This window comes from Oncorhynchus clarkii, chromosome 20 (assembly GCF_045791955.1).
Source record: "Oncorhynchus clarkii lewisi isolate Uvic-CL-2024 chromosome 20, UVic_Ocla_1.0, whole genome shotgun sequence".
Taxonomy (NCBI): domain Eukaryota; kingdom Metazoa; phylum Chordata; class Actinopteri; order Salmoniformes; family Salmonidae; genus Oncorhynchus; species Oncorhynchus clarkii.
Window position 1 is genome coordinate 20531880 of NC_092166.1, and position 16814 is coordinate 20548693.

The window sequence follows — 16814 nt, forward strand, 5'->3', positions numbered from 1 at the left end:
TAATGCCTGTATCAGTTCCATTAGATTTATCAATGCACATCCACTGTCCCATAGCCCAGCCAGTCAATTTATAAACTTCATGGACAAAAGTGTCTAGACAATTATTTCCCCATTCTATTAGCCTAGCATTTGGTTTGGTACAGCAGGGTTATTATAAGCCTCGCTGTGTGCCTTTCCGACCTGCGCAACATGTTGCATTTTTTTTTTTTTTGCAATCTCCTCCGTGCTCTGCATATGAACGTGAATGATAGCTTCTCTGATCCAGGTGAATTCATTTATCAGGATCCTTATAATGTATATATCCAAAGAATTGGCAATAGAAACAAAGGTAAAACAAATGAAAATGCACATACTTTGCTGTCATTTCAGCTGCTTGATGTGATTGCGTGTTAGCTGTAGTTGGCTAACTACCTAGCAAAAGAGAACTAATGTTAGCCTAGCTATCCTCCATAACTATCTTATTGACCCGACAATCAGCTAGCTTGTTGTTGCCTATTTTTAAATATTTTTTTTAAGTATCTTGTAATCATTGAACCTCTGTTAGCTAGCTACATGCCAATGATTTGTTGGCATGTAATTCATTCTATTAATGTGCAATTAATAGAATCAACAACTGGGTCAAAAACATAAGAATAGAATTAACGACCAGCCTCATTGGTTAGAAACTTCAGAACCTCAGAACTAACAACTGACTTTTGCCCGGACTATATTGTCTAGTGGAAGGATGTATAAAAACTAATTTACTCATTTTTGTAAAATGTCGTTAATCTTTTTTGTTATGTATATATGTTGGCAACCGTTTTATAAAAGCAATAAGGCCCTCGAACCCCTGGATTATCATGTGATAACTCCCTCCTAAGGGCTGTTTCCCAGCCCTAGGCTTTGCCTCGGGCCAAAGAACAGCTCTTACCAGTCAAATTGCCAGGGTTAGAGCTTCCAAGACAGTTTTATTCATTCTATTTCTATGATTATACACAAATATAGTAGAACACAGTCCAACCATTTTGAGAAAGGAGTAAAATAGCTTACCTTTTAGATGTATTTTATTTTCAGGACTGTGTACCAAGACAGAGCTAACAGAATCAAGGCTGTCATAGTTACTGCATCCAAGTGGCCCAGTCCTAGTTTCTGTTACCTAGGAAACAAGGAGATATTTTAATGCCTTATTACTGGTGAATCATGCACCTGTTTGTTCCCGTTTCTGGCAGTAAAGTAAACAGTACGGGCGGTTTCTAACCATACCAAAATACTTCTGCACTCATCTGAGACGATAGTCAGAGAACCAATCATCTTTACTATTTTTCAGATGTCACATCTGTCAAAAAATGCTATCTTGCCAAAAGCCAGGAGAAATCTGAAAAAAATAAAACATGCCCCTGCAACTCCTGTCATTGAAATATGAATGATTTATGAATAATATACAGTAGTAGGGAGCTCAAAAATCGAAAAAGCAAGATCCTGTACATATAAGACTTTACAAAAAAAAAAAAAAGTTTCTGAAAGGGTTCTTCAGCTGTACCCATAGGAGAACCCTTTTGGTTCCCTTATGGGTTTCATGTATAACCCTCCGTGGAAAGGGTTCTACATGGAACCCAAAAGTAATTATTTAAAGGGTTCTCCTGTGGGGACAGCCGATGAACCCTTTTAGGTTCTAGATAGCATATTTTTTTCTAAGAGTGCAGTTAGTTATTGGATGAGAAGAATGTACAAGAACACGATAGTGAAAGATGTTGGTTTCTGAGTATAGGCTAATGATGGGAGAACTAGCAATAATACTAACGATATGCCTCTGGCTGAGCAATTTTGACCAGTAAATTATGTTTTACAAATGATGTGATGTCACTTTGTCCTCATAAAATCTCACCCATCAATATAAACCTCCCTTGCAAATCTCCTTCCAATTCTCCCTTGCAGTTATGTAGGAGTAAGATTGTATTTATTGTCAAAGAAATGCTGCCAGTAAGCTACAATAGACTCAATTAATATGGCATTTTACAAATTACTCATTGTAAAATATTGTTTTTCAATTGACCCCTGTCAAACAATACCAAGTCAGTGCAACAATACATGCTATGCATTGTGAACTATACTGCATTCGTCTTACTGGTGTGTCTGTGAAGGTGTCTGTGAACATGTTTCAACTACAGTTGTGTCAGTTGAATCTGTTTCAACTATAAGACTGCAATATATTCCGACTAAATTGAAGTACTTCATGGTCACCCTGCATTACCATAAGACAATATATTTAATTCCTCCTCCAGAGGTTTTATTGCAACCACAAAGCCTAAAGGCACGTACACAGACAGGTCAAGCACATCCCACTCTCTCCTGGATGATTAACTGAGTTGACAGAGCATTGAGGAGAAGGTGGCTCACATACTAGAGATGATCATTTTGCAAAAATGTAAAATCAAATCAAATCAAATCAAATCAAATTTTATTTGTCACATACACATGGTTAGCAGATGTTAATGCGAGTGTAGCGAAATGCTTGTGCTTCTAGTTCCGACAATGCAGTAATAACGAGTAATCTAACTAACAATTCCAAAACTACTGTCTTGTACACAGTGTAAGGGGATAAAGAATATGTACATAAGGATATATGAATGAGTGATGGTACAGAGCAGCATAGGCAAGATACAGTAGATGGTATCGGGTACAGTATGTACAAATGAGATGAGTATGTAAACAAAGTGGCATAGTATAGTATAAAGTGGCTAGTGATACATGTATTACATAAGGATACCGTCGATGATATAGAGTACAGTATATACGTATGCGTATGAGATGAATAATGTAGGGTAAGTAACATTTATATAAGGTAGCATTGTTTAAAGTGGCTAGTGATATATTTACATCATTTCCCATCAATTCCCATTATTAAAGTGGCTGGAGTTGAGTCAGTGTCAGTGTGTTGGCAGCAGCCACTCAGTGTTAGTGGTGGCTGTTTAACAGTCTGATGGCCTTGAGATAGAAGCTGTTTTTCAGTCTCTCGGTCCCAGCTTTGATGCACCTGTACTGACCTCGCCTTCTGGATGATAGCGGGGTGAACAGGCAGTGGCTCGGGTGGTTGATGTCCTTGATGATCTTTATGGCCTTCCTGTGACATCGGGTGGTGTAGGTGTCCTGGAGGGCAGGTAGTTTGCCCCCGGTGATGCGTTGTGCAGACCTCACTACCCTCTGGAGAGCCTTACGGTTGAGGGCGGTGCAGTTGCCATACCAGGCGGTGATACAGCCCGCCAGGATGCTCTCGATTGTGCATCTGTAGAAGTTTGTGAGTGCTTTTGGTGACAAGCCGAATTTCTTCAGCCTCCTGAGGTTGAAGAGGCGCTGCTGCGCCTTCTTCACGATGCTGTCTGTGTGAGTGGACCAATTCAGTTTGTCTGTGATGTGTATGCCGAGGAACTTAAAACTTGCTACCCTCTCCACTACTGTTCCATCGATGTGGATAGGGGGGTGTTCCCTCTGCTGTTTCCTGAAGTCCACAATCATCTCCTTAGTTTTGTTGACGTTGAGTGTGAGGTTGTTTTCCTGACACCACACTCCGAGGGCCCTCACCTCCTCCCTGTAGGCCGTCTCATCGTTGTTGGTAATCAAGCCTACCACTGTTGTGTCGTCCGCAAACTTGATGATTGAGTTGGAGGCGTGCGTGGCCACGCAGTCGTGGGTGAACAGGGAGTACAGGAGAGGGCTCAGAACGCAACCTTGTGGGGCCCCAGTGTTGAGGATCAGCGGGGAGGAGATGTTGTTGCCTACCCTCACCACCTGGGGGCGGCCCGTCAGGAAGTCCAGTACCCAGTTGCACAGGGCGGGGTCGAGACCCAGGGTCTCGAGCTTGATGACGAGCTTGGAGGGTACTATGGTGTTGAATGCCGAGCTGTAGTCGATGAACAGCATTCTCACATAGGTATTCCTCTTGTCCAGATGGGTTAGGGCAGTGTGCAGTGTGGTTGAGATTGCATCGTCTGTGGACCTATTTGGGCGGTAAGCAAATTGGAGTGGGTCTAGGGTGTCAGGTAGGGTGGAGGTGATATGGTCCTTGACTAGTCTCTCAAAGCACTTCATGATGACGGATGTGAGTGCTACGGGGCGGTAGTCATTTAGCTCAGTTACCTTAGCTTTCTTGGGAACAGGAACAATGGTGGCCCTCTTGAAGCATGTGGGAACAGCAGACTGGTATAGGGATTGATTGAATATGTCCGTAAACACACCGGCCAGCTGGTCTGCGCATGCTCTGAGGGCGCGGCTGGGGATGCCATCTGGGCCTGCAGCCTTGCGAGGGTTAACACGTTTAAATGTCTTACTCACCTCGGCTGCAGTGAAGGAGAGACCGCATGTTTTCGTTGCAGGCCGTGTCAGTGGCACTGTATTGTCCTCAAAGCGGGCAAAAAAGTTATTTAGTCTGCCTGGGAGCAAGACATCCTGGTCCGTGACTGGGCTGGGTTTCTTCCTGTAGTCCGTGATTGACTGTAGACCCTGCCACATGCCTCTTGTGTCTGAGCCGTTGAATTGAGATTCTACTTTGTCTCTGTACTGGCGCTTAGCTTGTTTGATAGCCTTGCGGAGGGAATAACCAGCAGCTTCTCGTCTTACAGCACTGCAGGGTTGAAGTCTTCTTAATGTGAGTGTTAAACTGTCTATCCTTTCACATAGTTTTAAACACTGATTCCCGGTGCTTCATAATGTTATTTAGATGGTTCTGCTGTCTGCCAGTTAGCTTGGATACATACAGTGCCTTGCGAAAGTATTCGGCCCCCTTGAACTTTGCGACCTTTTGCCACATTTCAGGCTTCAAACATAAAGATATAAAACTGTATTTTTTTGTGAAGAATCAACAACAAGTGAGACACAATCATGAAGTGGAACGACATTTATTGGATATTTCAAACTTTTTTTTAAAATTAAAAACTGAAAAATTGGGCGTGCAAAATTATTCAGCCCCTTTACTTTCAGTGCAGCAAACTCTCTCCAGAAGTTCAGTGAGGATCTCTGAATGATCCAATGTTGACCTAAATGACTAATGATGATAAATACAATCCACCTGTGTGTAATCAAGACTCCGTATAAATGCACCTGCACTGTGATAGTCTCAGAGGTCCGTTAAAAGCGCAGAGAGCATCATGAAGAACAAGGAACACACCAGGCAGGTCCGAGATACTGTTGTGAAGAAGTTTAAAGCCGGATTTGGATACAAAAAGATTTCCCAAGCTTTAAACATCCCAAGGAGCACTGTGCAAGCGATAATATTGAAATGGAAGGAGTATCAGACCATTGCAAATCTACCAAGACCTGGCCGTCCCTCTAAACTTTCAGCTCATACAAGGAGAAGACTGATCAGAGATGCAGCCAAGAGGCCCATGATCACTCTGGATGAACTGCATAGATCTACAGCTGAGGTGGGAGACTCTGTCCATAGGACAACAATCAGTTGTATATTGCACAAATCTGGCCTTTATGGAAGAGTGGCAAGAAGAAAGCCATTTCTTAAAGATATCCATAAAAAGTGTTGTTTAAAGTTTGCCACAAGCCACCTGGGAGACACACCAAACATGTGGAAGAAGGTGCTCTGGTCAGATGAAACCAAAATTGAACTTTTTGGCAACAATGCAAAACGTTATGTTTGGCGTAAAAGCAACACAGCTGAACACACCATCCCCACTGTCAAACATGGTGGTGGCAGCATCATGGTTTGGGCCTGCTTTTCTTCAGCAGGGACAGGGAAGATGGGTAAAATTGATGGGAAGATGGATGGCGCCAAATACAGGACCATTCTGGAAGAAAATCTGATGGAGTCTGCAAAAGACCTGAGACTGGGACGGAGATTTGTCTTCCAACAAGACAATGATCCAAAACATAAAGCAAAATCTACAATGGAATGGTTCAAAAATAAACATATCCAGGTGTTAGAATGGCCAAGTCAAAGTCCAGACCTGAATCCAATCGAGAATCTGTGGCAAGAACTGAAAACTGCTGTTCACAAATGCTCTCCATCCAATCTCACTGAGCTCGAGCTGTTTTGCAAGGAGGAATGGGAAAAAATTTCAGTCTCTCGATGTGCAAAACTGATAGAGACATACCCCAAGCGACTTACAGCTGTAATCGCAGCAAAAGGTGGCGCTACAAAGTATTAACTTAAGGGGGCTGAATAATTTTTCAGTTTTTGATTTGTTAAAAAAGTTTGAAATATCCAATAAATGTCGTTCCACTTCATGATTGTGTCCCACTTGTTGTTGATTCTTCACAAAAAAATACAGTTTTATATCTTTATGTTTGAAGCCTGAAATGTGGCAAAAGGTCGCAAAGTTCAAGGGGGCCGAATACTTTCGCAAGGCACTGTATAAGTAGTACTGCCCATTGTGAAACTTTCTGACAAACATGATGGTACGAGTACTCTGTAAAATGGTAATGGTAGCTCTATAGACTTTGACAAATAATCTTACATTCCAAACAGAGCTATGGAAGTAGATTGAGTTAAATGCAGTTTAAAGTAGATTAAGCTTGAGCATACATTATAGGACTGTTACTGGGATCATGTCATATTGCTATCATTATCGTTATATTTTGCTCTCGGTGTAGTCTAAGCTCAAACATACTTGCAATATCCTGAGGACAATGGAGTGTCATAACAAATAATGGCATTGTACTGTATGTGGTCATGACAGTGAAGTGTACCATAGGTCAAATGGGACATTTGTCCTCTAGAGGCAACCAGAGAACAACAGAGATCAAATGGTATGTAGCTGTGCTGGTAAATACCCAGAAAGTATTTACTCTAAAATACTCTAACATATACTGTAACCCATTTGTCAATTTAAGGTACAATATGAATGACTAGCTTACCAGGATGTTGTCTAAATAAGGGAAAGTCTGATCATTAAAAGCACAAAATACCCCTCTTGAATCTAATAGGCAAATTGGAAAATCCCCAGTTGCAATGCATTACGGTACAGCCTGTACGGCACTTTCTCCTTGGTGTAAAATAACATCTGAAAAGCTTTTTAAGAGCCACAGCACAACATGTTGGGAAGCACTTGTCTAAAATCACGATCAAGTCCGAAATGTTCAGAATAAGTTATTTTATCCGAGATGAAAAGTTGAAAAATCTTAGACGTTATTTGAATAAACGTTGAAAGCCAACCCTGTCCACCCACTTGCCTCCTGTCATCATGATACATCAGTATGCATGCAGATGAGAATACTGCCTTTTAAAGTGTGTGTGTGTGTGTGTGTGTGTGTGTGTGTGTGTGTGTGTGTGTGTGTGTGTGTGTGTGTGTGTGTGTGTGTGTGTGTGTGTGTGTGTGTGTGTGTGTAACTCAAATGTATGCTGAGTAATTAGCTGCTAAGCAACAAAACATTACCCATGCAACCTTTTCTTACTGGAGTTGAGCATTGTATTTCAGAAACACGGAACGATTTCTCAATGCCAAAGGTTTCAGTAGCCTACCATCATTCTGTTTCACATTCAAATGAAAACTAACCGGCCAAAAACTCCCATGTACAACCCACTGACAAATTGGATATACTCTAGCAAACTAATCGAATATATTCTGAAAAGGAAACGGGATGCTTCAATGACTGAGTGTCCTTGAGAGTAGCAGTAGATTTACCTTTATGGCGGAGGTGGCTATCTGTAGGTGGTGAAGTCTTCTTAAGGTGCTCTCGCGGTCTGTGAAATAAGAGGCAGCCAACTGATGCAGTACTTCCAGGGAGACCACCGAGCTGTTTCCCTGTCCCTCCGATTTCTTACTGAGCTTCTGCTTATCCAGGAAGATTGTCAACGATTCTTCTCCTGTAGAAATAAATAATAGAAGAGAAGAGAAAAGAAAAGAAAATAAGAATATAATTACTTTTTTCCCAGAGGGAACTTCAGTCAAATATACACACAGTCCTTAATACTAACGAACAACTAGAACAACTGGCTCAATCATAATGACAATAAATTTGTAATACTCGATGAGAGTAATGCGTGACATTATCCTCCACGAGAGGAATTAACGGAGGTATTCAGACAAAAGTTCATAGACTGCAGACAGATTATATAGGTCTATCTCTGTCTTGTATGAAACCCCAGACTTTTCAAAATAACACCATAGTATTCACATGATTCTGCTCGACCAGACAGTGTGCTTAGCTCTCTTCTACCTTGAGGCTATGAGATACCATCAGTACCCAGCAGAAGAATGTGTGCATTGCTATTTGCGATCATCTCATTAGCATGCAGTGTATGGTCCATCCCTTTTGATTTGAGCCACTGATTACAAAAGCTCACTATGGCTTTGCCACTGCATTCATCTCTCTTGTCTTTTAGACTCTGTAACTTCACTTCATCAATCCACCATTAAGTGACATCATAATTAGTGCCTACATCTCATCAGGCATAATATTCTGGTTGATGTCACAGCAAATGTTTTGAGACCAGCACCATGACCATCAATTATTTAGATGCTAGGCGGAGTAATGCATTCCACATCTCAAACTATAACTATTGACATTTCCTTATGTATTTAGCAGTACCTCAATCATGGATTGTCAAATCAACACCAAGCAGATTTTGTCCATACTAACAGAGAATGACTGACAATATGTATTGAAGCTAGAATCCTTAATTGAAATAATAACAAAGCGTTCTAACTGCCCCTGTTTCGCTAAAAAGCTAAGGGATGGAGCTGGGAAACCACTCAAATTCATAGACAGAGCTATGGTTGCAGGAACATCCATAATATGAAAGGTATAGTTTTAACCATGTTTTGAGGCTATACAGTGCTTGTTTACATTTAGGTTGTTTACAAACATTGGAGTAAAACAAGCTTATGTTTTGGGTTATGAATAACAGTTGAACTAAGCTCATTGGGCATTTATGTGTCTTTTATATAGTTTATATAGTCTTCATTAACAATGGATATACCTCTTTATAAGTAAAAAAAAAAAAAGTGATGTAGCAACTAAGGATTCTAGCTTTAACGTTAACTTATGTTGAATAGTAAAAACAAAGTTTCTGTTGACATAAGTTACCGGTATGACAATGTCACCAGTGATACCATGAGCACAGTGTTCCAAATATGAGTAACCTTTGGCTTGTTTTGAGGCAGTCAACATGATCAATATCTAAGGAGATGACATTACACTGAAGCTATTTTGAGAACAAACTGCGATGCGCAACAACATCCCTTAGCCACATAGCCTAGAGCTAAGTGCCACTGAGTCGGTGTATGTGAAGCTGCTTACCTCCTAGCGTAGCAGACACCAGAAAGTGTGTCCCATATTTCTTGATCAAGTTCTCGTGGATCTGCTGCAGACTTGGCCTTCGACCCAGCAGCCTCAGGTTGCGTAGAAACTCCGGCGCCAGTGGCAAGGGGGCCTTAAAAACGTCCCTCTTCTCTGTAGCCAAGCTGTTTACTTTCCAATGGCTGAATTCCCTGCAAGTGAACCATTGGAGAATTTGGAAATTTGGACAGATCTGATTCATGGTGATTGGGTCATTTCATATTGCATATGTGAGAGAATTCAAATATCACCAGAAGATATAGCTTGATGTGCATTGCACATCAAATGTATGCAGGGTAGCCTGGTGGTTAGAGCGTTGGGCTAGTAACCGAGAGGTTGCAAGTTCGAATCCCTGAGCTGACAAGGTACAATCTGTCATTCTGCCCCTGAACAAGGCAGTTGTTCAGAGGCTGTTATTGAAAATAAGAATTTGTTCTTAACTGACTTGCCTAGTTAAATAAAGGTTAAATAAATGAGTATGAATTCCTTCAGAACAAAAAATAACAGAACAGTGACAGTAACATGCTATTGTCCCAAGGGGAAAAAATAGAATTTGACATTCCACATCAACACTTATTTTGCAGATTATTTGAAGTCAGCATTACAATGGTGACAACCAGCTGTTACATTAGTTGTGTATGATTATCATAGACATTAAATACATTTGCACTTACATGACAACATACACAACATGGAAAGTGTTTGATCATGATTCAGTGAAAGAAAGTATAGAAAACACGTTTAGTCCAACCTAACACTACATAGGCGTTATGCCACAGGAATAGCATTGGTAGTACAATGTAAGTACAAGGTCATTCAACTATAATTGCATACTGTTACACAATTTCAAAGACTAAGAACAACATTACAGTCCAACTCTTTAGTCATATCCCAGTTTACCTATTTATTTGTGGTCTTGCCTACACCTAGCAACCTGTTTTTTCAATTATATGACCCCAAAAAAATGACATTTTATTTGGAACAGCAAAACAGAATAAATGAAAAGGGCTTATTTATATAATTAATATGAATTCGGAGCTTAGAAATGATTGAATATTAGAGAATTAGACCTCTCACTAAAAGGCATCAGTCATACAAAAGTTATACTTAAATGCAAATTGGTTCTCTAGCAGATAAGTAAGAATGTCTCACCCCATGTTGACAAATAGCCTTTTTCCCTTTATTCAGATTACATCCTCTCACTTTCAGTTATTTGAAAATGAACTAATAATGAAAATAATCCATAGAAGGTTGCTTGCAATTTAAGTTTAATCCACCAGAAAAACAAAACAAATAATACAACAAATATTGTGGTTAAACTCAAATGGAAGAGGTAAAAAATAAGGAACTTGACTGTCGGCCGTGCATTAAAGACCAAAATTGGTTAAAGAAAAGTGTGATAAATAAAAAAGTATACCAGTTTAACTTAGGGACCAACAAATGAACAGCTGTGCCGTATAGATTGCAGAATATTTGGGAAGAGATTGTCAATGTTCCGATTCCATGGCAAATAGTTTATGAACTGATACGCAAAACAACACTGGATGCAAAACTTAGAATTGTTCAATTTAAATGATTATTCAAAGTTCTTGCAACCAATAAAATGTTATATATATATGGGGGATACAACCACCCCAGCTCTGCAGATTTTGCTGCGAAGAGACCGAATCATTAGATCATTTGTTTTGGTACTGTAAATATGTAGCTTGTTTTTGGTCACAGGTCCAGGAATGGCTGAAGAATTGCAACATTTTCCTCTGCAGATAGCACTACTGGGTGATTTGAAAAATCATAGTCAATCGATCAATAATACAATAATACTCTTAGCAAAAAAATATGTATATTTAATTTGCAATCTGTTGAAACTATGAGAATAGAAAGGTTCATAACTTTTGTGAAACATCACAGTACAGTTGAAAAATATATGGCAAATAGAAATTCAAAATGGATGGTGTTGAGAGATAGATGGGAGGGGTTGAGTGGAGCTGAAGGGTAGCATTAATAACAAGATAACTGCAATATAATATACTGTGTCCATAAAATGTTTATACTATAGGTTCAGAACTTTTGTGGAACAGCACAGTTAATAATATATGGCAAATAGAAACCAGACTGGATGGTCTTCAGAAATAGATGGGAGGGGTTGAGGGTAGCAGAAAGATACGGAGTAAAAAAAAACAAAAGATAGATATTGTAAAATAGATTGTGTCTGTAAAATGTATATAGTATGTATTAGCTGGAAGTGGAAACTAAAGTGTTGTTGTTCATTAGTTTACTCCAATTAGGGGAGGGGTGGTAGGGTTAGTGGAAAATAATAAAGGAAAATATATTTTAAAAAGATGTGTATATATATATGTATATGTATTTTATATGTATGTGTGTTTGTATGTACAGTTGAAGTCGGAAGTTTACATACACCTTAGCCAATTACATTTAAACTCAGTTTTTCACAATTCCTGACATTTAATCCTAGTAAAAATGCCCTGTTTTAGCTCAGTTATGATCACCACTTTATTTTAAGAATGTGAAATGTCAGAATAATAGTAGAGATAATTATTTATTTCAGTTTTTATTTCTTTCAACACATTCCCAGTTGGTCAGAAGTTTACATGTAGTCAAATAGTATTTGGTAGCATTGCCTTTAAATTGTTTAACTTGGGTCAAACGTTTCGGGTAGCCTTCCACAAGCTTCCACAATAAGTTGGGTGAATTTTGGCCCATTCCTCCTGACAGAGCTGGTGTAACTGAGTTAGGTTTGAAGGCCTCCTTGACTTTGTTGTCCTTAAATTTTGCCAGACTTTCGGAAGTATGCTTGGGGTCATGGTCCATTTGGAAGACCCATTTGCGACCAAACTTTAACTTCCAGTCTTGAGATATTGCTTCAATGGATATAGATACTTTTGTACCCGTTTCCTCCAGTATCTTCACAAGGTCCTTTGCTGTCGTTCTGGGATTGATTTGCACTTTTCGCACCAAAGTACGTTCATCTCTAAGAGACCGAACCCGTCTCCTTCCTGAGCGATATGACGGCTGCGTGGTCCCATGGTGTTTGTACTTGTGTACTATTGTTTGTACAGATGAATGTGGTACCTTCAGGCGTTTGGAAATTGCTCCTAAGGATGAACCATACTTGTGAAGGTCTACAAATCTTCTTCTGAGGTCTTGGCCGATTTCTTTTGATTTTCTCATGATGTCAAGCAAAGAGGCACCGAGTTTTAAGGTAGGCCTGGAAATACATCCACAGGTACACCTCCAATTGACTCAAATTATGTCAATTAGCCTTTCAGAAGCTTCTAAAGCCATGACATCATTTTCTGGAATTGTCCATGCTGTTTAAAGGCATAGTCAGCTTAGTGTATGTAAACTTCTGGCCACTGGAATTGTGATACAGTGAATTATAAGTGAAATAATCTGTCTGTAAATAATTGTTGGAATAATTACTTGTGTCATGCACAAAGTAGATGTCCTAACCGACTTGCCGAAACTATAGTTTGTTACCAAGAAATTTGTGGAGTGGTTGAAAAAGGAGTTTTAATGACTCAAACCTAAGTGTCTGTAATCTTCCGACTTCATCTGTATGTATATATATGTAAGTGCAATCAGAAAGTATTTAGACCACTTGACTTTTTCCACATTTTGTTACGTTACAGCCTTATTCTAAAATGTCCTTATTTACATAAGTATTCAGACCCTTTGCTATGAGACTCAAAATTAAGCTCAGGTGCATCCTGTTTCCATTGATCATCCTTGAGATGTTTCTACAACTTGATTGTAGTCCACCTGTGGTAAATTCAATTGATTGGACATGATTTGGTCCCATAGTTGAAAGTGGATGTCTGAGCAAAAACTAAGCCATGAGGTCGAAGGAATTGTCCATAGAGCTCCGAGACAGGATTGTGTCAATGCACAGATCTGGGGAAGGGTACCCAAATACGTCTGCAGTATTGAAAGTCCCCAAGAACACAGTGGCCTCCATTCTTAAATGGAAGAAGTTTGTAACCACCAAGACTCTTCCTAGAGCTGGCCGCCTAGCCAAACTGAGCAATCGAGGGAGAAGGGCCTTGATCAGGGATGTGACCAAAAATCCAATGGTCACTCTGATAGAGCTCCAGAGTTCCTCTGTGGAGATGGAAAAATGTGCCAGAAGTACAACCATCTCTTCAGCACTCCATCAATCAGGCCTTTATGGTAGAGTGGCCAGACGGAAGCCTCTCCTCAGTAAAAGGCACATGACAGCCCGCTTGGAGTTTGCCTAAAGGCCCCTAAATACTTTTAGACCATGAGAAACAAGATCCTCTGGTCTGATGAAACCAATATTTAATTATTTGGCCTGAATGACAAGCGTCACGTCTGGAGGAAACCTGGCATCATCAGCATCATGCTGTGGGGATGTTTTTCAGCGGCAGGGACTGGGAGACTAGTCAGGATTGAGGGAAAGATAAACAGATAAAAGTACAGAGAGATCATTGTTGAAAACCTGCTACAGAGCGCTGAGGATCTCAGACTGGGGTTAAGGTTCACCTTCCAACAGTACAACGACCCTAAGCGCACAGCCAAGACAACACAGGAGTGGCTTTGGGGCAATCTCTGAATCTCCTTGACTGGCCAGAGCCCGGACGAACCCGGTCGAACATCTCTGGAGAGACGTGAGAAGATGTGCAGCGATGCTCCGCATCCAACCTGACAGAGTTTGAGAGGATCTGCAGAGAAGAATGGGAGAAACTCCCCAAATACAGGTGTGCCAAGCTTGTAGCGTCATACCCAAGAAGACTCAAGGCTGTAATTGCTGCCAAAGGTGCTTCAAAAAAGTACTGAGTAAAGAGTCTGAATACTTATGTACAGTAAATGTGATATTTCTGTTTTTTATTTTTAATACATTTGCAAACATTTAAAAAAACGTTTTTTGCTTTGTCATTATGGGGTATTGTATGTAGATTGATGAGGAGGGAAAACGATTTAATCAATTTTAGAATAAGGCTGTAACATAACAACATGTAAAACAAGTAAATTGGTCTGAATACTTTCTGAATGCACTAATTTCTGTAATAATGTTGAGTAGTGTACAGAAACATGAAGAAGACGCCGGTCTTTGGAAGAATTTTAAGGGCTACGAAGTATTAGCAAACCAGTGTTGATGAGGATAATCCAAATATCCAAAGTAAACTTCAAATCTTACATCATACTGTATTATCTTTGCCTATAATGTGTAAAGACCATCAGATGCTGTGTACTAGCTTTGGATGATGTTGTCTTGAGTGAAAAATTATTGACGACAGAGGTTGTGAATGGAGCATTGCTTTTCTTTCATGTTGATTTCTAAAAATGAAATGTAAAAGCATTGGCTGACCATTCCAGTGCTGTTAATGATGATAGATGCTCTAAATTACAGGGCTTTAGCACAAGATGATTGCACCTGCAGCCCGGCAGGCTTGCAGGGAATTGTTTAAGCTAAAACTCTCTACCTAAGCGAATACACCATTCCCTATTTGATAAGAGCACCTGGATTTTAGTACTGTTGTAGCCCTTTCCTGCAGTCAATTGATCACATCGCTCTCTAGTGGCCTCATGGGTGGAATGATATTAATATTTTTCATGATTTCATAATTAATAATTCATTTTTTAATTTTTTAATTGTCCCAAAATCTGGTGTGTCTATGTGAAATGGTTTTGTTATATTTAAGTCTTCTGTGATGTATATAGAGTGTACAATTGGGATGCAAACTCAAAATGGAATACATTTCAACTCTTTATCTGACAGAGTTTAAATTACAAGCCAGTAACCATGTGTGTGAGGTGTATACTTTTGGTTCAAAGTAGATTTGTTTAAGAGTACCAAGAAACACTGTGTGACCCTGATTCAGCCCACTGCAGTGAAAGGTTAATGTTCCACTACATTCCTCTATGAGTCAGAGCTTTGACACAAGCAGAACTTTCCCAAGGCTTCTACTTCTACAGTACATGATCGGGAAACGTGTTACCTTATAATTCAAATTATTCATTCTATTTCTATGAATGTTAACCCGAAGTTAGTTTCAGTTACAACATGGAAGGTAATGTTTAATGAGTTCATTACATTGTCTATATCTACAGTGACCTTCAAAAGTATTGGGACTGTGATACATTTTTTTGTTGTTTTGGCTCTGTACTCCAGCACTTTAACCTCATAGTCATTGTATAATTTCCAATCCAAAGTGCAGACTGTCAGCTTTAATTTGAGGGTATTGTCATTCATATCGGGTGAACCGTTTAGAAATTGAATCACTTATTGTAAATAGTTCCCCCATTTTAGGGGACCAAAAGTATTGAGGCAAATCACTTATATGTATTAAAGTAGTCAAAGTGTAGTATTTGGTCCCATATTCTTTGCACACAATGATTACATCAAGCTTGTGACTCTACAAACTTGTAGGATACATTTGCTGTTTGTTTTGGTTGTGTTTCAGTTTATTTTGTGCCCAATAGAAATGAATGGTAAATAATGTATTTTTTAGTTGCTTTTATTTTAAATAAGAATATAACATGTTTTAAAACACTTCTACATTAACATGGATGCTACCATGATTACGGATAGTCCTGACTGAATCGTGAATAATGATGAGTGAGAGAGTTTGGCGCATAAATATCGTACCCCCAAGAGATGCTAACCTCTCACCATTACAATAACAGGGGAGGTTAATGTAGAAGTGCTTCAAAAAATATATGATATTATTAATTACAATAAAAGTGACTCCAAAATGACACATTACATTATTTACCATTAATTTCTATTGGGCACAAAATAATCAAAAACACAACCAAAACAAACAGCGAATGCATCCAACAAGTTTGTAGAGTCACCAGCTTGATATAATCAATGCCTGCTAGGAATTTGGGACCAAATACTAAACTTTGGATTACTTTAATACACATAAGTGAATTTGTCCCAATACTTTTGATTCCCAAAAATGCGGGGACTACGTACAAAAAGTAATTCTTTACTTTTGGAGCTCACTCCACTGTATATTTATCAGCTCTTGCAGATGAGGCTGTATTCCACAGCTGCGTTGATTTAGATGTTTTTCTTCATAAGGCATGGTTGCATGAAGCAGCCTAAAGCCATGCAAAATATCACCTACTGTACAGTAGGTATGGGTTTAACCTGGATCACAACAGCTGCTTGCCGTGTATATTAGCCACACACTGGCAAATCAAGGTGTTGAATGCCTCTCTTTCCATGTTAGATTTCTGTGAGCTATTTTGAGAGGCAAGAGGGGAATGGTTGATCGGCCCCATTTCCTCTGGAAGTTGACAACTGGGTTTCCAGCTTATTAATATTTGGCCCTCATCAACTGAGGAGGCGTTCTATCATTTCAATGTGTTTTTGTGGAGTATTGTAGCAATTTCTTGGAAGACTTTTCAAGTACACTTTTGACATGGATTCTCACAACTTTTCAGGCGAGACAGGGCTGGTCTGGTCTGGACAAAAGTACTATGGTGTTGCAACTTGCAGAAACCTCTTTGATGCAGACTTACAAAGACTTTCTCAAAGTACATTACTGAAATAGCACAGG

The 16814-nt window shown here is 39.5% G+C and overlaps 1 protein-coding gene across 1 annotated transcript in view; it reads right to left on the reverse strand.

Annotated features, from left to right (window-relative positions):
• Nucleotides 1-16814, reverse strand: part of LOC139376071 (bone morphogenetic protein/retinoic acid inducible neural-specific 2) — a 115238-nt gene that overhangs the window by 50861 nt on the left and 47563 nt on the right. The window contains exons 3-5 of the mRNA XM_071118226.1: nt 9226-9416; nt 7608-7789; nt 1030-1135 (exon numbers count right to left, since the gene is read on the reverse strand). Coding sequence (XP_070974327.1) covers nt 1030-1135; nt 7608-7789; nt 9226-9416 — 479 coding nt within the window. The remainder of the gene's footprint in view (nt 1-1029; nt 1136-7607; nt 7790-9225; nt 9417-16814) is intronic.